This window comes from Bos grunniens, chromosome 10 (genome assembly GCF_055505025.1).
Source record: "Bos grunniens cultivar Pamir isolate PY7600 chromosome 10, Bosgru_T2T1.0, whole genome shotgun sequence".
In the NCBI taxonomy this organism is placed as follows: Eukaryota; Metazoa; Chordata; class Mammalia; order Artiodactyla; family Bovidae; genus Bos; species Bos grunniens.
This window is the reverse complement of record NC_141174.1, coordinates 1,816,374-1,834,300: the sequence shown is the minus strand read 5'-3', so window position 1 is coordinate 1,834,300 and position 17,927 is coordinate 1,816,374. Positions and strand designations below refer to the sequence as shown.

General features: G+C 46.5%; 1 protein-coding gene across 19 annotated transcripts in view; it reads right to left on the bottom strand.

The window, feature by feature from the left end:
* Positions 1–17,927, bottom strand: part of EFCAB11 (EF-hand calcium binding domain 11) — a 170,992-nt gene that overhangs the window by 68,924 nt on the left and 84,141 nt on the right. For 4 of the 19 annotated variants that reach the window (XM_086319198.1, XM_086319199.1, XM_086319197.1 and 1 more), the window contains one exon: positions 11,073–11,247. The exons of the other annotated variants lie outside the window; for them this stretch is intronic. In XM_086319198.1, the coding sequence (XP_086175324.1) occupies positions 11,172–11,247 (76 nt within the window). In that variant the 3' untranslated portion in view covers positions 11,073–11,171. Of the gene's footprint in view, positions 1–11,072; positions 11,248–17,927 lie in introns of those variants that run through there. 19 annotated transcript variants of the gene reach the window in all.

The following is a 17,927-nucleotide window of genomic DNA, read 5'->3' as shown; positions in this document are numbered from 1 at the left end:
TCTTTGGTTCCTCTGCCTTTTCTAAAACCAGCTTGAACATCTGGAAGTTCACAGTTCACATACTGTTGAAGCCTGGCTTGGAGAATTTTGAGCATTACTTTACTAGAGTGTGAGATGAGTGCAATTGTGTGGTAGTTTGAGCATTCTTTGGCATTGACTGTCTTTGGGATTGGAATGAAAACTGACCTTTTCCAGTCCTGTGGCCACTGCTGAGTTTTCCACATTTGCTGGCATATTGAGTGCAGCACTTTGACAGCATCATCTTTCAGGATTTGAAACAGCTCAACTGGAATTCCATCACCTCCCCTAGCTTTGTTCATACTGATGCTTCCTAAGGCCCACTTGACTTCACCTTCCAGGATGTCTGGCTCTAGGTGAGTGATCACACCATTCTGGTTATCTGGGCATCCAGCAAAGGGACTGAGAACCCCCAGGGAATTTGACTTTGAAGGCCAGTGTGACTTGACTTGAGAATTGCACAGGACCGGGGAAACAGACTCTTGGAGGGCACAAACAAAACCTTGTGTGCACCAGGACCTGGGAGAAAGGAGCAGTGGCCCCAGAGAGACTGAGCCAGGCTTGCCTATGAGAGTCTGGGAGTCTCTGGGGGAAGCATGGGTTGGTGGTGGACTGCTGTGGGGTCAGGGGCACTAAATACAACAGTCCTGGGAGCCACAGGACTTGGTGGCACAAGCCCTTTTCAGGGATGTCACCATTAACCCTACCACAGTTTGGCCTCCAGCCAAAGCACAGGGCAGGAACTCAGCTCCGCCCATCAACAGAAAACTGGATTATAGATTTACTAAGCATTTGCGACCCCGTGGACTGTGGCCCGCCAGGCTCCTCTGCCTATGGGATTCTCCAGGCAAGAATCCTGGAGTGGATTGCCATTCCTTTCTCCAGGGGATCTTCCTGACCCAGGGACTGAAACCAGGTCTCCCGCATTGCAGCAGATTCTTTACTGTCTGAGCTACAGGGAAGCTCCTTGACTGAGCATGGCCCTGTCCAATCAGAGCAAGACCCAGACTCCCCCAGAGCCAGTCCCTCCCATCAGGAAGCTGCCAGAAGAAGCCAATCAGCCAATTTTTAAAAAATTGCTGTAAAGGGGAAACATGCAAAAAGTAAACAGAGCCAGGTGTCGATGCTGGGGGCCATCGGATCCTCACCCGGAAGTGTCACCTGCTGAGAGTGGACAGGCGAGAGCTGCCTGGGCTCCACCTGTAGCCATAGGACGTCCCCGGGGGCGGGGGGGGGCAGGCCACACCAGACGCCTCATCAGTGCCTGAGGACAAGTGCAAACGCCTGCCTGCCACGTCTCTGGAGGGTGGCTGGCACCCGTCTCTCACCTGGGCGTCCACTCTCCTTCTCTTGGTCCTGCCCTCCTCACTCCCATCCAGGCCTGGATCCGAGAGCGCTCACTCCCCAACGAGCTTCCTGCACATCTCCATCTCAGTCTATTCCCCAGGAGCCCAACCTAAGACACATACGTAACTTAAACGTGTGACTTAACATTTTAATATAAACGTGTTCATTTCCTTATATCCTGATCTATGCCAAAGCCCTCATCTTTGAGAAATGGTACACGGATCAGCACGACTTGTTCTCTTTCTCGAATGAACTACACCTAAAACGAATTACCTACAATATCCAACTTCGGTTTCCTGAGAATGAGAAAACTTAAAAAACCGCTAGAAAACCCCTACATGTGGAATTCCTGCAGCTTTTTGGATTCCCTGCTCGCTAGTCTCTAAGAGCTCTCCAACCCTCAGCTAATGCGGCAGATTAAAACAATTTTTAAAATTGTAATCAAATAGACATAACATAAAATTTACTGTCTCCGCTCAGTCATTTTAAGTGGCATTTCGCAGTGATCACCACCATCCATCTCCAGAAATGCTGTGACTGAACCTCGGTCCCCATTAAAGAAGAAGTCTCCGTTTCCCTCCCCCGCAGTCCCTGGCCACCACGATTCTACTTTTTATCTCTGTGAGAATGACCACTCGAGGTCCTCAGAAGTTTTCCTTCACTTTATTGAGTTACCTTTATTAAGTCTTTCCAAAACTTTTTTTTTTTTATATAGAAAAAGCAGCTGTCTTTTTGTACTGACATTCTGTTTGCCTAATATTTAATTAAATCCCCTAATTAAAGGGCAAGTTCAGCTGGCATTAAGGGGTCTGAGAATAAACATCATAGACGAGGTCTGGGGACGAAAACCGCTCAAGTAGTTGGAGCAGACGTGCGTGACGGCGCTGCAGAGGAGCCTCTGCTTACAAATGTTCAACACACCGCGGGCACCCACCGGACGGCTCTGTGTAAGGACTGGACGCTTCCTTTAAGCTGCTGAACTGGCTAGGAGAACGTCTTCTACTGTGTCAACATGGATACTGATGGCATTTATTGGGCACCTGTTATGTGTTGGGCTCTGTGCCAAGCATGTGGCTTGCACTGTGTCACTGAATGTCCATAATCCGCGAGGCAGATACCATCACCTTCATTTTCTCTGCAAGGAAACCAAGGCCCGGAAGTAGTCAAGCAATTTATCCAAAGTGGCGCCACTGAGAAGTGGCCGAGCTGAGAGCTTCAAGCTGGTGTGACTCTAAAGCCCATCTCCCCTCTTCCTGCCCACACTGGCTCTGCAGATGAATATTTAATAAAAGGTGTAACAAGAATGAAAACACAGAAGTGAGCCTTTGTTTGCTATTGGCATCATACAAAATGACAAAATATGTCACTTGCTTCTTTAAGACTATAATTTAACAAACAAGGGATGTACTTGAATTCTCCTAAGAAAGGAGTATAGGTAATACAGTCTGCAACTGGTGTTTGTTTACATCAGAATGATTTCAGTTAATTAAAGGCAGAAGAGCTGGGCAGTATTTGTAAGGAAAGAACTGAAGTCAGACATTTTAATTATGCTATCAGATTAGCACAAAAAGAGAGAATGAGCTGTAAAGTTTTACTGAATATAATAAAAGCGAAGTGCGTTATGTTGCAAGATAACTCTTTGGATCAAGACAGAGAGAGAACATCTGAAATAATTCATAGACTCAGACAGTAAGTGACTAATCAAAGAGGTCTCACTACAACCATTTCCGTCAACAGCCACACGGAAGAACCAAGTTTTATTAACAAGCATATTCCCAAGAGAATAAAAGAAGAATTTGTGCTTTCTTTTAAAAAGGAAATTGAATGACATTTCAGAACAGATACCAACATCACTGAAAGCTAATAGCAAATTAAAAAAAAAAAAAGGAGGTATTTAGGATTGCCAAATCACGAGTAGGAGCAAGCTTCGTTTAGCAGCCTCTGCAAGACCTGGCAGAGGGCGGGGCGCTCGTCGGCCAGAAACGCGGCAGCTCCCGTCTACATCCACAAGCAAGGGCGTGCTCACTCCCAGTCTGTCTGGGACACTGAGCTGTAACGATACACACCGAGATTCCCAAAAGGTCAGCACAGCCAAGAAAGGCTGCCTGTGCCCCGAAGCTGTTTCCACACCAACAATCCATGAACCGTCATCAGACACAGCTAAGCCCCAGGCCCTCTCCCAGAGAGCCTGGTGACTCCCCTTTCCTGGAGCCATCAGACCTAGAGGTCCACGTCCAGACGGAACACCTGTTCGGGTTGTCCCACGGACACGTCCCAAGCTGACATCATCATCAAGCCCTCTCCTCTCCCCTGCCTGTGTCCCCGTCACACTGAGTGGGGCCACCACTAACTCACATCCCCAGTCCAGGGGCCCGGGGGCGATGCTCAACTTATCCACCCCTCCACCACACATCCGTCCCCATGGTGATGCACACATTAGACACCACTTGAATGCATGTGCTCATCCACTGAGCCCTTAGTTTAGGGCCTAGACCTTTGCAGGAAGGCTTCCTACAGTGATCAGTTTAGTCAGGGGGTCCGTAACAATCTCCTCATTTACTGATCTCCAACTCCATATCTGTAATTTTGCAATAAGGAGTTCATGATCAGAGCCACAGTCAGCCACTGGTCTTGTTTTTCTTGACCGTATAGAGCTTCTCCATCTTTGGCTGCAAAGAATATAATCAATCTGATTTCAGTGTTGACCATCTGGTGATGTCCACGTGAACAGCCTTCTCTTGTGTTTTTGGAAGAGGGTGTTTGCTATGACCAGTGTGTTCTCTTGGCAAAACTCCAATAGCCTTTGCCCCGCTTCATTCCATACTCCAAGGCCAAATTTGCCTGTTACTCCAGGTATTTCTTGACTTCCTACTTTTGCATTCCAGTCCCCTATGATGAAAAGGACATCTTTTTTTGGTGTTAGTTCTAGAAGGTCTTGTAGGTCTTCATAGAACCGTTCAACTTCAGCTTCTTCAGCATTACTGGTTGGGGCATAGGCTTGGATCACTGTGATATTGAATGGTTTGCCTTGGAAATGAATAGAGATCATTCTGTCATTTTTGAGACTGCATCCATGTACTGCATTTCCGACTCTGTTGACTATGATGGCTACTCCATTTCTTCTAAGGGATTCCTGCCCACAGTAGTAGATGTAATGGTCATCTGAGTTAATCCACCGATTCCAGTCCATTTCAGTTCTAATATGTCCATGTTCACTCTTGCCATCTCCTGTTTGACCACTTCCAATTCACCCTGATTCATGGACTAACGTTCCAGGTTCCTATGCAGTGTTGCTCTTTACAGCATGGGACTTTACTTCCATCACCAGTCACATCCACCACTGAGTGTTGTTTCCACTTTGGCTCAGCCTCTTCTTTGCTTCTGGAGCTGTTTCTCCAGAAGAATATTCTTCTTCAGTAACATATTGGGCACCTACTGACCTGGGGAGTTTATCTTTCAATGTCCTATCTTTTTGCTTTTGGGAAAGATTGAAGCCAGGAGAAGTGGACGACAGAGGATGAGATGGTTGGATGGCATCACCAACTCAGTGGACATGGGTTTGAGCAAGCTCCAGGAGATGGTGAAGGACAGGGAAGCCTGGCATGCTGTAGTCATGGGGGTGCAAAGAGTTAGACACGACTGAGAGACTGACAACAACTTCATATCTAAACACCATGTTCAAATCGTTCAAATCAACCTGGGTAGAATCCCTGAAAAAAGTGGAAAAAGAGAAAGAGACTTTCCCTTTGCACTTGAGGTGTGAGAAATTTTTTGCAAACCATTTAGAGATGAAAGCACATCAGATAACACCAAACACTGGCTTGAAGCCCAAATGCAATAGGCCAGTTTATCTTCAATATTCTTTAATTTCATAAAAAGAAAAACGTCTCCTTCAAGCAATCTCTCTTAAACCATAGTGATTCATTCTGGGTAAATACAGAGATATCTCCTAAGGAATTTCTCCCGAGGATGACATTTGAGGCCTCCTGACACACAGGTGACTCTGAGGGCCTTCACAACACCATCTTAGCTGATGAACAAAATCCAGACCTGACTTTGAACCCCAAACTCTGCCACTTACCATCTGCAGACCTTCAATCAAGTTACCCAGTCTTACAGAGAAAAGGGAGACAATGGTATTCAGTTGTATAAGGCTCGTGAAGTTCAACAACAGACAGTAAAGATCAGCTAAGGGCCAGGCACTGCCTTGAGCATCTGAGGTTCAGGGTGAAAGTCACAGCTCTGCACCTTGCACTTCCGGTCCAGTGGGGCAGACAGATACGGACCAAGCAGTGTGGCAGCATGTGACTGCCAGAATCAGGATGTGAGCAAGTTTCACGCAGACAGAAGACTGGGATGATGAAGAACCGGAAGAGAACTTCTTTGAAATGGGATAGCTGTGTAAACACCTGATACCTGGCTTACTTACCACTTTTGTTAAGCTGGGTGTTGTTTGGTTTTTTTTAACCCACATTTGGGCTTACCACTGCTACTGACCTAACCTTTCTCTTTTCTTCCTGAAAGTTCATATATGAAATCACCAGCAGAACACCTGATGGTCCCTCTACCGTGAAGACACTCCCACAGCCCTGACAAGGGGGCCTCATGAGGATGAGAGGCACCAGGATGCCCAGCGTCTGCGGGGGCCACCTGGGGGGTGAGTCCTCCGGCCCCAGTCACGCCTTCAGATGACCGCAGTCCCGGCTGACATCCTGAGTGTAACTTTATGAGAGGCAAGAGAAGCCAGGACCAGCAGCTCAGTCATTCCCAGATTCCCAACCCACAGGTATTATGTGAGATACGAAATGTTTATTGCTTTAATCTGCTAAGCCTCATGGTAATTTGTTACTCAAAAATAGATAAGACACAGGTCAATAGGGTATTAGTGATAAGGGCTTTGTATTAAGGATAGCATAATATTCTTAGTTAAAAACCAATGCTGTCTCTCTTCTCTGGAGCATAGAAATATGACACACACGATCATGAGCTGTGAGATGACTCAGAGTTAATGCTGGTTCTATGTGTTTCCCGGCTTCACATCATGACCTATCAAGAAACTATAGCTTAAAATATCAGAATTATGTCACTGAAAGAGAGTAATAGGTTGTGAGTTCTTAAAGACAACTTAAAACAAGGTGTATGGCAAGGCAAGGAGATCAAACCAGTCAATCCTAAAGGAAATTAACCCTGAATATTCACTGGAAGGACCGATGCTGAAGCTGAAGCTCCAATCCTTTGGCCACCTGGTGCAGATACGTGGAGAGGACCCTGATTCTGGGAAAGACAGAAGGCAAAAGGAGAAGCGGGCAGCAGAGGATGAGGTGATTAGATAATACCACTGACTCAGTGGACATGATGTAAGCAAACTTTGGGAGATAGTGAAGGACAGGGGAGCCTGGCGTGCTGCAGTCCATGGGGTCGCAGAGTCGGACATGACCGAGTGACTGAACAACAACAATATGGAAAGGCAAGTAATAATGAAAGGAAATGACTCATCACTAAATTGTAAGCATTAAGCAAACAAAGCAAAGGAGTTCTAGCCACAATTATTAGGTGACAAACCATCAATTTTTAAATTTATCAGAACTGGTAATTTGGGCATTCAATTCATTTCTTTAAAAATAGAACATATTATGAGTAGTATAAATTAGTATTTAAAGTTTCAAGGTGTTACATCTGCAGCCAAAAGAAGGAGCATTTTGTTCTCATTTATCGTTAATCTCCACGTTTGGAGTCATTTGTTCACGAACACTGGATACCGACTTTCCGCCAGAGATTACCCAAGGGGCCGGGAGTGAGCTGATAGAAACCATAATCTGTGACCTCCAGGAACTCACAGATGGTGGATCAGCGCTTCTCACACGAGCATGACCAATGGGGATATTTTTAAGTATGGATGTGAAAGGCCGATTTATAGAAACTCAAATACTGAAGGTGGAGGGGTGGGACGTGGAGCTCTCCATGGTCTTAAGCTCATAATCGCTTCTGATGCTTAGTCTGATGGTTCTGCATCAGCAGGGTGGAGCGTAACACATGACAGGCCATCTACTCAGTCGTCAAATCCTTACCGAGCATCTGACCTGCACCATAGGTGCTGGGTGCTGGGGTGTGGGGGCTGGGGGCTGCTGGATACCAGAAAATACACACCATGCAGTTAGAAGGATGAGAGAGTCAGCCAGACAAAGGGGCAGATGACGTCCCACGGTAAACAGAACATCTCCAAGTGTGGGACCATACCATACGGTAGGCTTGATGACTAAGTTAAATGATAAAGTATATTCACGGATTCTGAGATTTATTTTATTTTATTATTTTCTTTTGGTAGCAAATTCCATGGCAGTTTTAAAAAAAAAACAAAAACTTTTTTTTATATTAGAGTATAGCTGATTAACAATACTGTGATAGTTCCAGGTGGAGAGCAGGGGGACTCAGCCATCCATACACACGTGTCCTCTCTCGCCCAAACTCCCCTCCCACCCGGGCTGCCACACAACACTGAGCAGAGTTTCCTGGGCTATACGGTAGGTCCACGGTTGCCAGAAGCGGGGGAAGGATGGGAGGAAGGGATATTTGGGGAGTTTGAGGTTGACATGTACACACAGTTCAGTTCAGTCGCTCAGTCGTGTCCAACTTTTTGCGACCCCACAGACTGCAGCGTGCCAGGCTTCCCTGTCCTTCACCAACCCCTGGAGCTTACTCAGAGTCACGTCCATCGAGCCAGTGGCACAGACACACTGTTCTATTCAAAATGGATAACCAACAAGGATCTTCCAAGATTTTTTTTTGTTTTGAAAGAGACCTAATTGGCCCTCTACTGCAGTCTCCAAGATCACACAACAAAGACGGGGACTGAGGCTAGGTCCTGTGACTCCTGTTCCTACGCACTCTTCCCCTTGGCTGGAAGCTTGTGCTTAGGAGTAAAGGAACCTCTTCAAGAGCCAGGACAAAAACAGTATATTTCTCAATTCTCAAAAGCTTGTGTTGTTACTACAGGCATACTATATCCCAGGAGCTATCAATCTGGGGCATTTTGGAAAAGATACAATCAGCAAAGGAAAAAAACAAGGTGGATGTGAAAAATGTCTTTGAAGCTATTTCAGTTGCTACTCTCAGAAAATGTTTGAATTTCAACTCTACTAGGCATAAAATAAGCTCATAGAAAGTGCTGGTTTTGAAATCTGAATCAGTGACCTAGAAATAAATCTCCGAGAGGGATAAACGAAATTTTGAAAGAGTAGAATCAAAGAAAATAAAAATGTTATCTTCAAATGGTTTGTAAAAATAATGTTTTGGGGTTACAGTGTGGAAATAGGTACATTTTACAGCTACAGGTATTAATGACATACTGGCATTTTCTGACATAACACGAGTCAGCTAAGGAGTAGGCTTCCTTCAAAGCGGTTCATTGCTGGACATAACTGAGGGAAGGCTCTTGTCTACAGTCTCACCAATGATATAAGCATGGCCTCCCTACTCAGGTCTTTGCCAGCTGGCATCCCCTGCTGCCACTTCCCTGAGGCTCCTCAAGCATCAGCAAGGCGCCCTTCTCCGGGACAAAATCAAACTTAGACCTATGATGTTTTGACACCTTCGTCCACTCTGTCTCCCTGAAACACCCCGCCTTCCCCTTGTTCTCACGGAGCTGCAGATTGCAGGCTCTCTCCTGCCCTCTCCTTGCCCGGCTCCCCCCACTCGCATGCATCCTCTCAAGCCTCTTCCTGGACCGCTTCCCACTCTAGTCCCCCGTCTACACTAAGAGGTGGGGGCGTGGGACATGGAGATCTCCAGGTTTTAAGCTCATAATTGCTTCTGATGCTTAGTCTGACGGTTCTCCACCACCAGGGTGGAGCGTAATACAAGGCAGGCCATTTACTCAGTCATCAAACACTTACCAAGCACCTGATCTGCACCATAGTTGCTGGGTGCTAATGGACAGCTCTCCCACTCACCCAGGCTTCCCAGCCCTGGGAGCTCACAGACAGTTCTCTTGGCGCTGTTCCCAACATCCAATCAGCCTTGGAGGCTATCAGATTCTTTCTGTGTAACGTTCCTAAGATCTGACTTCCTCTTCACCTGTCCGTCTCCTTTACTCTGGAAACACGACCTCCTCGATTAAGCCCTGGACAGTTACCATGGCTTCCCGGGCACCAGTTCTGCAGCCTGAAGCCAGATGAAGACCATTCTCTCATGTCCCATCCCTCTCCAAGAATCGGTACCTGCCCTGCTGAATCCCATCTCAGTGCCCCTTACCTGGCATGACTCCCCTCCTTGTAAGCCAAACCTTCTACTTTCTCCAGCATGAAATTCCTTCTTGGACGATACCTGCCCAACCTACTCCTCTTCCACGGTGAATTTTAATTTCCCCAGCATGCATATCTGGATCACTCACACAAGCTTTATTGCAACTAAAGCATGGTAGAGACCACAGTAACAGGAGGGCCAGCCAAAGGGTCACCCTGTTTGCTAAACTGAACTGAATTTACTGCAACTCTGCCAAAGCTTAATTGAATCATCCAAAGACTGAAGGAACTGAGAAAACATCTGGCTTCAACCATAAGTCTTTAATTTCTTAAACTATCGTAATAGAAATAGATACATGCTAAAAGCATTTTTTAAATTAGAAAGATCAAGGGAACAAAAGTCTTCAAACCTTCTTCTTAGCTTTCCGCCTCCTGACGTTTATGGTGATTTTTATCACTCTGATTACAAGAGGGTCTTTTGGCGTCTGAGGTGCTAAGGACGGGTGACGCGGGGCAGACTCAAATATGTGAAGGGTGAATTGTGTCCAGAAGTCAGCGGGTCAGAGAGATACTTTCCAAGTGGGAAATGAATTCTGACAGGAAGCCGCCTGCTGGGCAATGGAGGACGGCTTTGAGAAGCTGGTGATCAGATTCTAGCTGTGTTCACTAGTCTGAAATACACATGTGGCATCGACAGTGTAGAAGCCGCTCTGAAAAGAACTTAATTATGCAGAAGAGGCAGCCAAAGAGCTTCTAAAACGCGAACATCCACTTCATCAGACGTGTTAATATGTCACAGAGAACAGGCCCTTCTTACAAAATAACTGATGTTCAAAAATATGAGCCTCCTTGAGAGGCTCACAAATCCTGCCTCCTTCAAATCAAGATTAGCTTTTGACTAGGTAAGACCAGCAGGAAGTTACTTTCATAAGATGGATTGTTTAGGGGGCTTCCCCGGTGGTCCAGCGGTTAAGAATCCACCTTGCAATGCAGGGGTTCGATCCCTGGTCAAGGGACTAAGATCTCACGTGAACTTAAACTAAACTTAAACTAAACCCAAGTGCTGCAATGCTGAGCCTGCGCTCTGGAGCCTGCGAACTGCAACCAGAGAGCCCGATGCCGCAGCCTAAGAGCCTGCATGCTGCACCCCGCATTGAGGACTGGAGGCAGCCAAATAAACACTTTTTTTTAAAAGATTGTTTAAAAAAATGCCTGTGAAAATTAAAATCATACATGTGTATTTATAGCTAATCTCCTCCGTATGTCTTCTTTCTAATCATATGTAAAATGCTGTTTTCATTCATTCACTAAGCTTTCATTGAGCACTACTCAAAGCTCCAGGGAGTCGATGAGGCCTACCCAGAAGGAACTCACAGGCCAAAGACGGGCACTCACAGACTTGGTGGAAAGAGATGGAGAGTCAGGGACAGGAAATGATTAATGGGAAGAAATAACACTAAACAGAAATTTCATGTTTACTCCTAATTTATTGATTGAAGACTAATCCAACAAATTAATGTCAAATAAATCCAGGGAAGAACTCTGCCAGCTTGACTGTAGTCAGATTCAGTTTTCTGAAATTCTCACGAGTGAATGTGTCACGTCAAGGCCACAGTGAGGAACAGATGCTGAAAGACAGTGGCTGTGTAGGTAGAACAGTCTTTAGCTCTTATAGATAAGAAATGGTCCCTACATTTATGTCACAAGAAATACACCTGTTGATACCTATATCTTCTAGTTTGCTTCTGGCAATAGTTTTGCTCTCACTATAAAAGAAATTTAGAATTGTATTATTGTAAAATAATTCTAAAAGAACAATAGGGAACCATTACAGAAGTTTTGGAGAACACACAGTCAGAAGTGATCCATGAGACCAGATCCTAACAATTCTATTGCTGTCGCTGTTCAGTCACTAAGTCCTTCCTCCCCTGCCTTCACTGTCTCCCAGAGTTTGCTCAGATTCATCTCCACTGAGTTGGTGATCCTATCTAACCTTCTCATCTTCTGTCATCCTCTTCCCTTTTGGCCTTCAATCTTTCCCAGCATCCCAGCAATTCCATAGGAAACTGTAATATACCAAAGCAAATCTTGGAATCAAACAGTATGCTCTAATAATAATTTTAGGGGAAATGGAATAAAATGCAACTGCAAAAGCAAACTTACTTGGCAACCTGTGAGGTCCTCCCCTTCCTTACAGGATCAGAGCCTCTCTCATCCTCCGCAGGACCACCCCTCCCTGAAGAATTGCTGCCTTTTCTGAACTGCTTATTTCATCTCACCTAGTGGAACTAGGGGGCTTCCCTGGTGGCTCAGACAGTAAAGAATCTGTCTGCAATGTGGGAGACCCAGGTTCAATTCCTGGGTAGGGAAAAATCCCCTGGAGAAGGAAATGGCAACCCACTCCAGTATTCTTGCCTGGAGACTCCCATGGACAGACGAGCCTGGCGGGCGACAGTCCGTGGGGTTGCAAAGAGTTAAGACAGCACTGAGCGAGTAACATTTAGACTTAGTGGAAACAGGCAGGGAGTAACGTGCTACTGTTTATTCCCATGTTTTGTCCTTTTCTCCAAATGCGCTGGTTTCTGAGGACAAGAAGATCGCCTTCTATTCCTCTGTATCCCCAGCAACCAGGAAGCACCCTGCACAGGATGCATGTGTGTCGATATGGCCACAAATGCTCGTTTTGATACTACTTAACGTGAATATTAACAAAATGCAGTTGGTTAATATTTTGAAGAAAGAACCTGGGGTTAAAATTTTCTAATGTTATATATTTTGCCTTATTTGACAAGATTTCTGAATTCAATATAGCTTTGTATGATTTAGAGAAGTAAAAATTGTAAGAAATAAAACCATTCCTGTTTTTAAAAAATGGACATTCATTTATTCTTAATTTTAAAATCTCTTTAGGACTTCCCTAATCCCTTGGACTGCAAGGAGATCAAACCAGTCCATCCTAAAGGAAATCAGTCCTGAATATTCATTGGAAGGACTGATGCTGAAGCTGAAACCAATCCTTTGGCCACCTATGCGAAACTGACTCATTGGAAAAGACCCTGATGCTGGGAAAGACTGAAGGCAGGAGGAGAAGGGGACGACAGAGGATGAGATGGTTGAATGGTATCACCAACTTGATGGACATGAGTTTGAGTAAACTCCAAGAGATGGTGATGGACAGGGAGGCCTGGCGTGCTGCAGTCCATGGGGTCGCAAAGGGTCAGACATGACTGAGCGACTGAACTGAACTGAACTGAGGACTTCCCTGGTGGTCTAGTGGTTAAGAATCTGCCTGCCAATGCAGGGGGCATGACTTGGATCCCTGGTCAGGGAATTAAGATCGCATATGCTGCAGAGCAACTCAATCCACGTGCCCTTATTACTGAGCCCGCACATGGGGCCTGTGCTTCACGAGAGAAGCCACTCGTGAGAAGCCCACACACCGCAACCAGAGAGTAAACAAATAAACAACAACAACAACAAACTCTTTAAACTTAGATAAAATATACAGAGAACAAAAGATCACGAAATTTTTACTGGCCATTAACCCTTGTTTCGGAGAAGGCAATGGCACCCCACTCCAGTACTCTTGCCTGGAAAATCCCATGGACAGAGGAGCCTGGTGGGCTGCAGTCCATGGGGTCGTAACAGTCGGACACAATTGAGCGACTTCACTTTCACTTTTCACTTTCATGCATTAGAGAAGGAAATGGCAACCCACTCTGGTGTTCTTGCCTGGAGAATCCCAGGGACGGGGGAGCCTGGAGGGCTGCCCTCTATGGGGTCGCACGGAGTCGGACACGGAGAATCCCAGGGACAGCGGAGCCTGGAGGGCTGCACTCTATGGGGTCGCACGGAGTCGGACACAGAGAATCCCAGGGACGGGGAGCCTGGAGGGCTGCCCTCTATGGGGTCGCACGGAGTCGGACACGGAGAATCCCAGGGACGGGGAGCCTGGAGGGCTGCCGTCTATGGGGTCGCACGGAGTCGGACACGACTGACGCGACTCAGCAGCAGCAGCAGCAAGCCTTGTTTGCCATTCCCCTCTTCCAAACTCCTGCTGATACAGTCATTCTACTATGTCAATGAGGAACACTGTTCAAAGTTTTAAGTAAGTTTTAAATAATGCATAACTGTCCTAAACAAATAGGATCTACACCTTTTTGAATTCCTCTTACCACACCCCCACACTTAGCCTCCTTAAACTTCAGATCTGGGGCTCTCCAGGTGGCCCAGTGGCTAAGCCTCTGTGCTCCTGACACAGGGGCCGGGGTTCAACGCCCAATCGTGGAACTAACTGGACCCCCCACGCCGCGGCTGAGAGTCTGCCTGCCTCAACCAAAAACCATGCGTGCCACGATGAGGAGTGAAGACCCCTCATGTCCCAGGGAAGACCTGGTCCAGCCAAATAAATAATAAATAAATATTAAAAAAATCAGACTCTCCAACGGCACGGGAGTGTCAGAGACAAACACCACGGGGTAACCTGAGAGCTACGAGCAGACTGGTGGCCGCCCGAGTGTGTCAGGGGAAGGCTGCTGTGGGGACACAGGCTTCAGGGACTCTTAGACGGCCTCACCATCGACTCTGAAAGTAATTCACTCCCACTCTCTTACTGACGCGCACATCTCCGTAAGGTTCTGAAAGGAGGTGTAAGGTTTAAGACATAAATACCCCTATGCTGCTGGCACTGTTTAGCTTCCCTAGAAACCCCAGACCTGCCCCCATGGCTGTTATCAAGGATCCCCGGGACTTGGGAGGAGAAGACCCCACCCATTCCCACGGCTCCGGGGTGAGCTCGGCCAAGCAGCAGGGTGCGAGCGCCTCGCCTGCACTGACTGGTGCCTGGATGACAGGTATTCCTGGGCCTCATCACTGGTTAAGGAGGGTCCCAGGACCATAGAGGGAAGCCCAGAACCTCTCACCTGCTTATCTAAGCAGAGTGGCTTACATTAAGCTCATAAATGAAGGGCACCCCCCACCTGTGGTCTTGAACCTCCCTTTCCTTCTAGAGAGATTCCCTGGGTGGCTTTCTGGTGGCTGTACTATAGGACATGGCAATCTACTCCAGTATTCTAGCCTGGAGAATCCCATGGACAGAGGAGCCTGGCGGGCTACAGTCCTTGGGGTCACAAAGAGTCGCACACAACTGAGCAACTAACACTCATGGTCTTTCCCGCCAAAATAAGGTACGGATAAGTACATGTCAACAGAGGAGCCTGGCGGGCTACAGTCCATGAGGTCGCAAAGAGCTGGACATGACTTAGCAACTAGACAACAACAGGAACAGGTGGAGACAAAAGTCCCCACAGAGCAGCGTCTCGAACCTTCTCGTGCCGAACGCTCTCCTGCAGACACTCCCCTGGGGCTCTCCCCTGTCTCAGGCAGCAGCACTTGCCTTCCAGATGCTGCCGGCCTGGGGCATCCCCTGGGGAGGCGCCTCCTGCTTCTTTTCTGCCGCCTTCCTTGTTTTAAGTGCTCTGTAAGTCAGATTAAAGTATTTGTTTGTTTATTTTTCTCAGTAGCCGACTAAAGACAAATCTGCAAGCTCAGGATAAAGAAAGACACTTCAAACTCTGCCTTTGAAGCCTGGTTTTGAGTCAAGTAATTTACTTCCCTCCTAGGGACCAATTATAGATCAGGAGGAAAATGGCATGCGTGGCTTTCACGAGAAAACCAGAGACAGAAGCGCAGTTCGCACCCTGCTCGCTTTCTCATAGAAACAAAAGCATGCAGGTGAAAGAAATGTCGCCATGTTTAGCAACATAAAAACATCTCCGAGGGGCTTGTCCCTCCTCCTCACGCTTTAGAAAAGTTAACTCCAACTTATCCAACAATATTAACTACCCAGATCAAAACAAGCTTTTGATAAGAAGGAAAAGTATAAAATTCTCTAGAAACAGGAGTAACAGGATCTCAGCCAGGGAGTCCCCGTCCTCCCTGGAGGTCACAGAGCTTGCCCACTTGTTCCCACTACATAACTTCTGATGTTCATGATGGAAAAAAGTTCCTTACGCCCCCACGTTACTGTTAGAATTAAGGGATGAGATGACAAGGCTGTCGCATTGCTAAAAGCCCGAGCTGTAGAGTCTGCAGAACAGACTTTGCCTTCTGGCTAGAACTACGCCATGGACTGCAGCATGCCAGGCTTCCCTCTCCTTCACTGTCTCCTGGAGTTTGCTCAAATTCAAATCCATAGAGTCAGTGATGCCATCCAACTATCTCAGCCTCTGTCAGCCCCTTCTCCTCCTGCCCTCAATCTTTCCAAGCATCAGGGTCTTTTCCAATGAGTCGGCTCTTTGCATCAGGTGGCCAAAGTAATGGAGCTTCAGCTTCAGCATCAGTCCTTCCAATGAATATTCAGGGTTGATTTCCTTTAGGATTGAATGGCTTGATCTCCTTGCTGTCCAAGGGACTCTCAAGGCCCAGCACAGCCAAACAAACAAACAAATATAAAATGGAGGTGATGATAACAGCCACCTGGGTGTGCTGGAAAGAGTAGATGAAACAAAGCATGAAAAGCGTTTAGTCTCCAGTGGGTGATAAAAATCTTTAGCAGTAGTATGATGACAGCACCCTAGGGGTGACCTCCCAAAGAATCTAGTGTCTTAACTCTCAAGGTCAGCTAGGCCGAGGAGCTGCTGTTCTTCCACACCCGGAGGGGCTGGAGAGCTCCCAGAGGCCTCCTGTGGGGCTCATCGGTCAGCAAGGAGCAGCAGTCATTCTTGGGGGATAAAAAAGGACAGAATTCTCCTTAGAGTTTCACTGCCTGAGAAAAACTTCGAGGGTGCCTGCTCTCTCTTTCTCTCCTAGACAGAAGACAGAGTTAGGAAGGGAAATGAGATTTCTCCATTCTCCTGGGAGAGAGAAGTGGGTAGAGTACATAGAATATTTTCCTAAATTTTTCAAATGCCTGGATAATGCCCCCTTAGCACCATAAATATATAAAACATTTACAGTCTGCTTTTAGGAGCAATGAAAAAGAACAGAATCTAGAAATAACTCTTAATTGATCTTCAGTTCAGTTCAGTTCAGTTGCTCAGTTGTGTCCGACTCTTTGCAACCCCATGAATCGCAGCACACCAGGCCTCCCTGTCCATCACTATCTCCTGGAGTTCACTCAAACTCACGTCTACAGAGTCCGTGATGCCATCCAGCCATCTCATCCTCTGTCGTCCCCTTCTCCTCCTGCCCCCAATCCCTCCCAGCATCAAGTCTTTTCCAATAAGTCAACTCTTCGCATGAGGTGGCCAAAGTATTGGAGTTTCAGCTTCAGCATCAGTCCTTCCAATGAATGCTCAGGACTGATCTCCTTTAGGATGGACTGGTTGGATCTCCTTGCAGTCCAAGGGACTCTCAAGAGTCTTCTCCAACACCACAGTTCAAAAGCATCAATTCTTCAGCGCTCAGCTTTCTTCACAGTCCAACCCTCACATCCATACATGACCACTGGAAAAATCATAGCCTTGACTAGATGGACCTTTGTTGGCAAAGTAATGTCTCTGCTTTTCAATATGCTATCTAGGTTGGTCATAACTTTTCTTCCAAGGAGTAAGCGTCTTTTAATTTCATGGCTGCAGTCACCATCTGCAGTGATTTTGGAGCCCAGAAAAATAAAGTCTGACACTGTTTCCACTGTTTCCCCACCTATTTCCCATGTGGAGATGGGACCAGATGCCATGATCTTTGTTTTCTGAATGTTGAGCTTTAAGCCAACTTTTTCACTCTCTACTTTCACTTTCATCAAGAGGCTCTTTAGTTCCTCTTCACTTTCTGCCATAAGGGTGGTGTCATCTGCATATCTGAGGTTATTGATATTTCTCCCGGCAATCTTGATTCTAGCTTGTGCTTCATCCAGCCCAGCGTTTCTCATGATGTACTCTGCATATAAGTTAAATAAACAGGGTGACAATATACAGCCTCGACGAACTCCTTTTCCTATTTGGAACCAGTCTGTTGTTCCATGTCCAGTTCTAACTGCTGCTTCCTGACCTGCATACAAATTTCTCAAGAGGCAGATCAGGTGGTCTGGTACTCCCATCTCTTTCAGAATTTTCCACAGTTCATTGTGATCCACACAGTCAAAGGCTTTGGCATAGTCAATAAAGCAGAAATAGGTGTTTTTCTGGAGCTCTCTTGCTTTTTCGATGATCCAGCGGAAATTGATCTTAGCTTAGGCATATATGAGAGTACTTCATTTGCAAAAATGTCATGATATCCCGACTATCTGAGAAGGTCCAAAACGGAGCCTCTCTAATATTTCCTGCACAAAGTTGCGTAGATGCCCCATTTTCCTGTTCAATGTGGTAGCACCCTCAAGGAAAG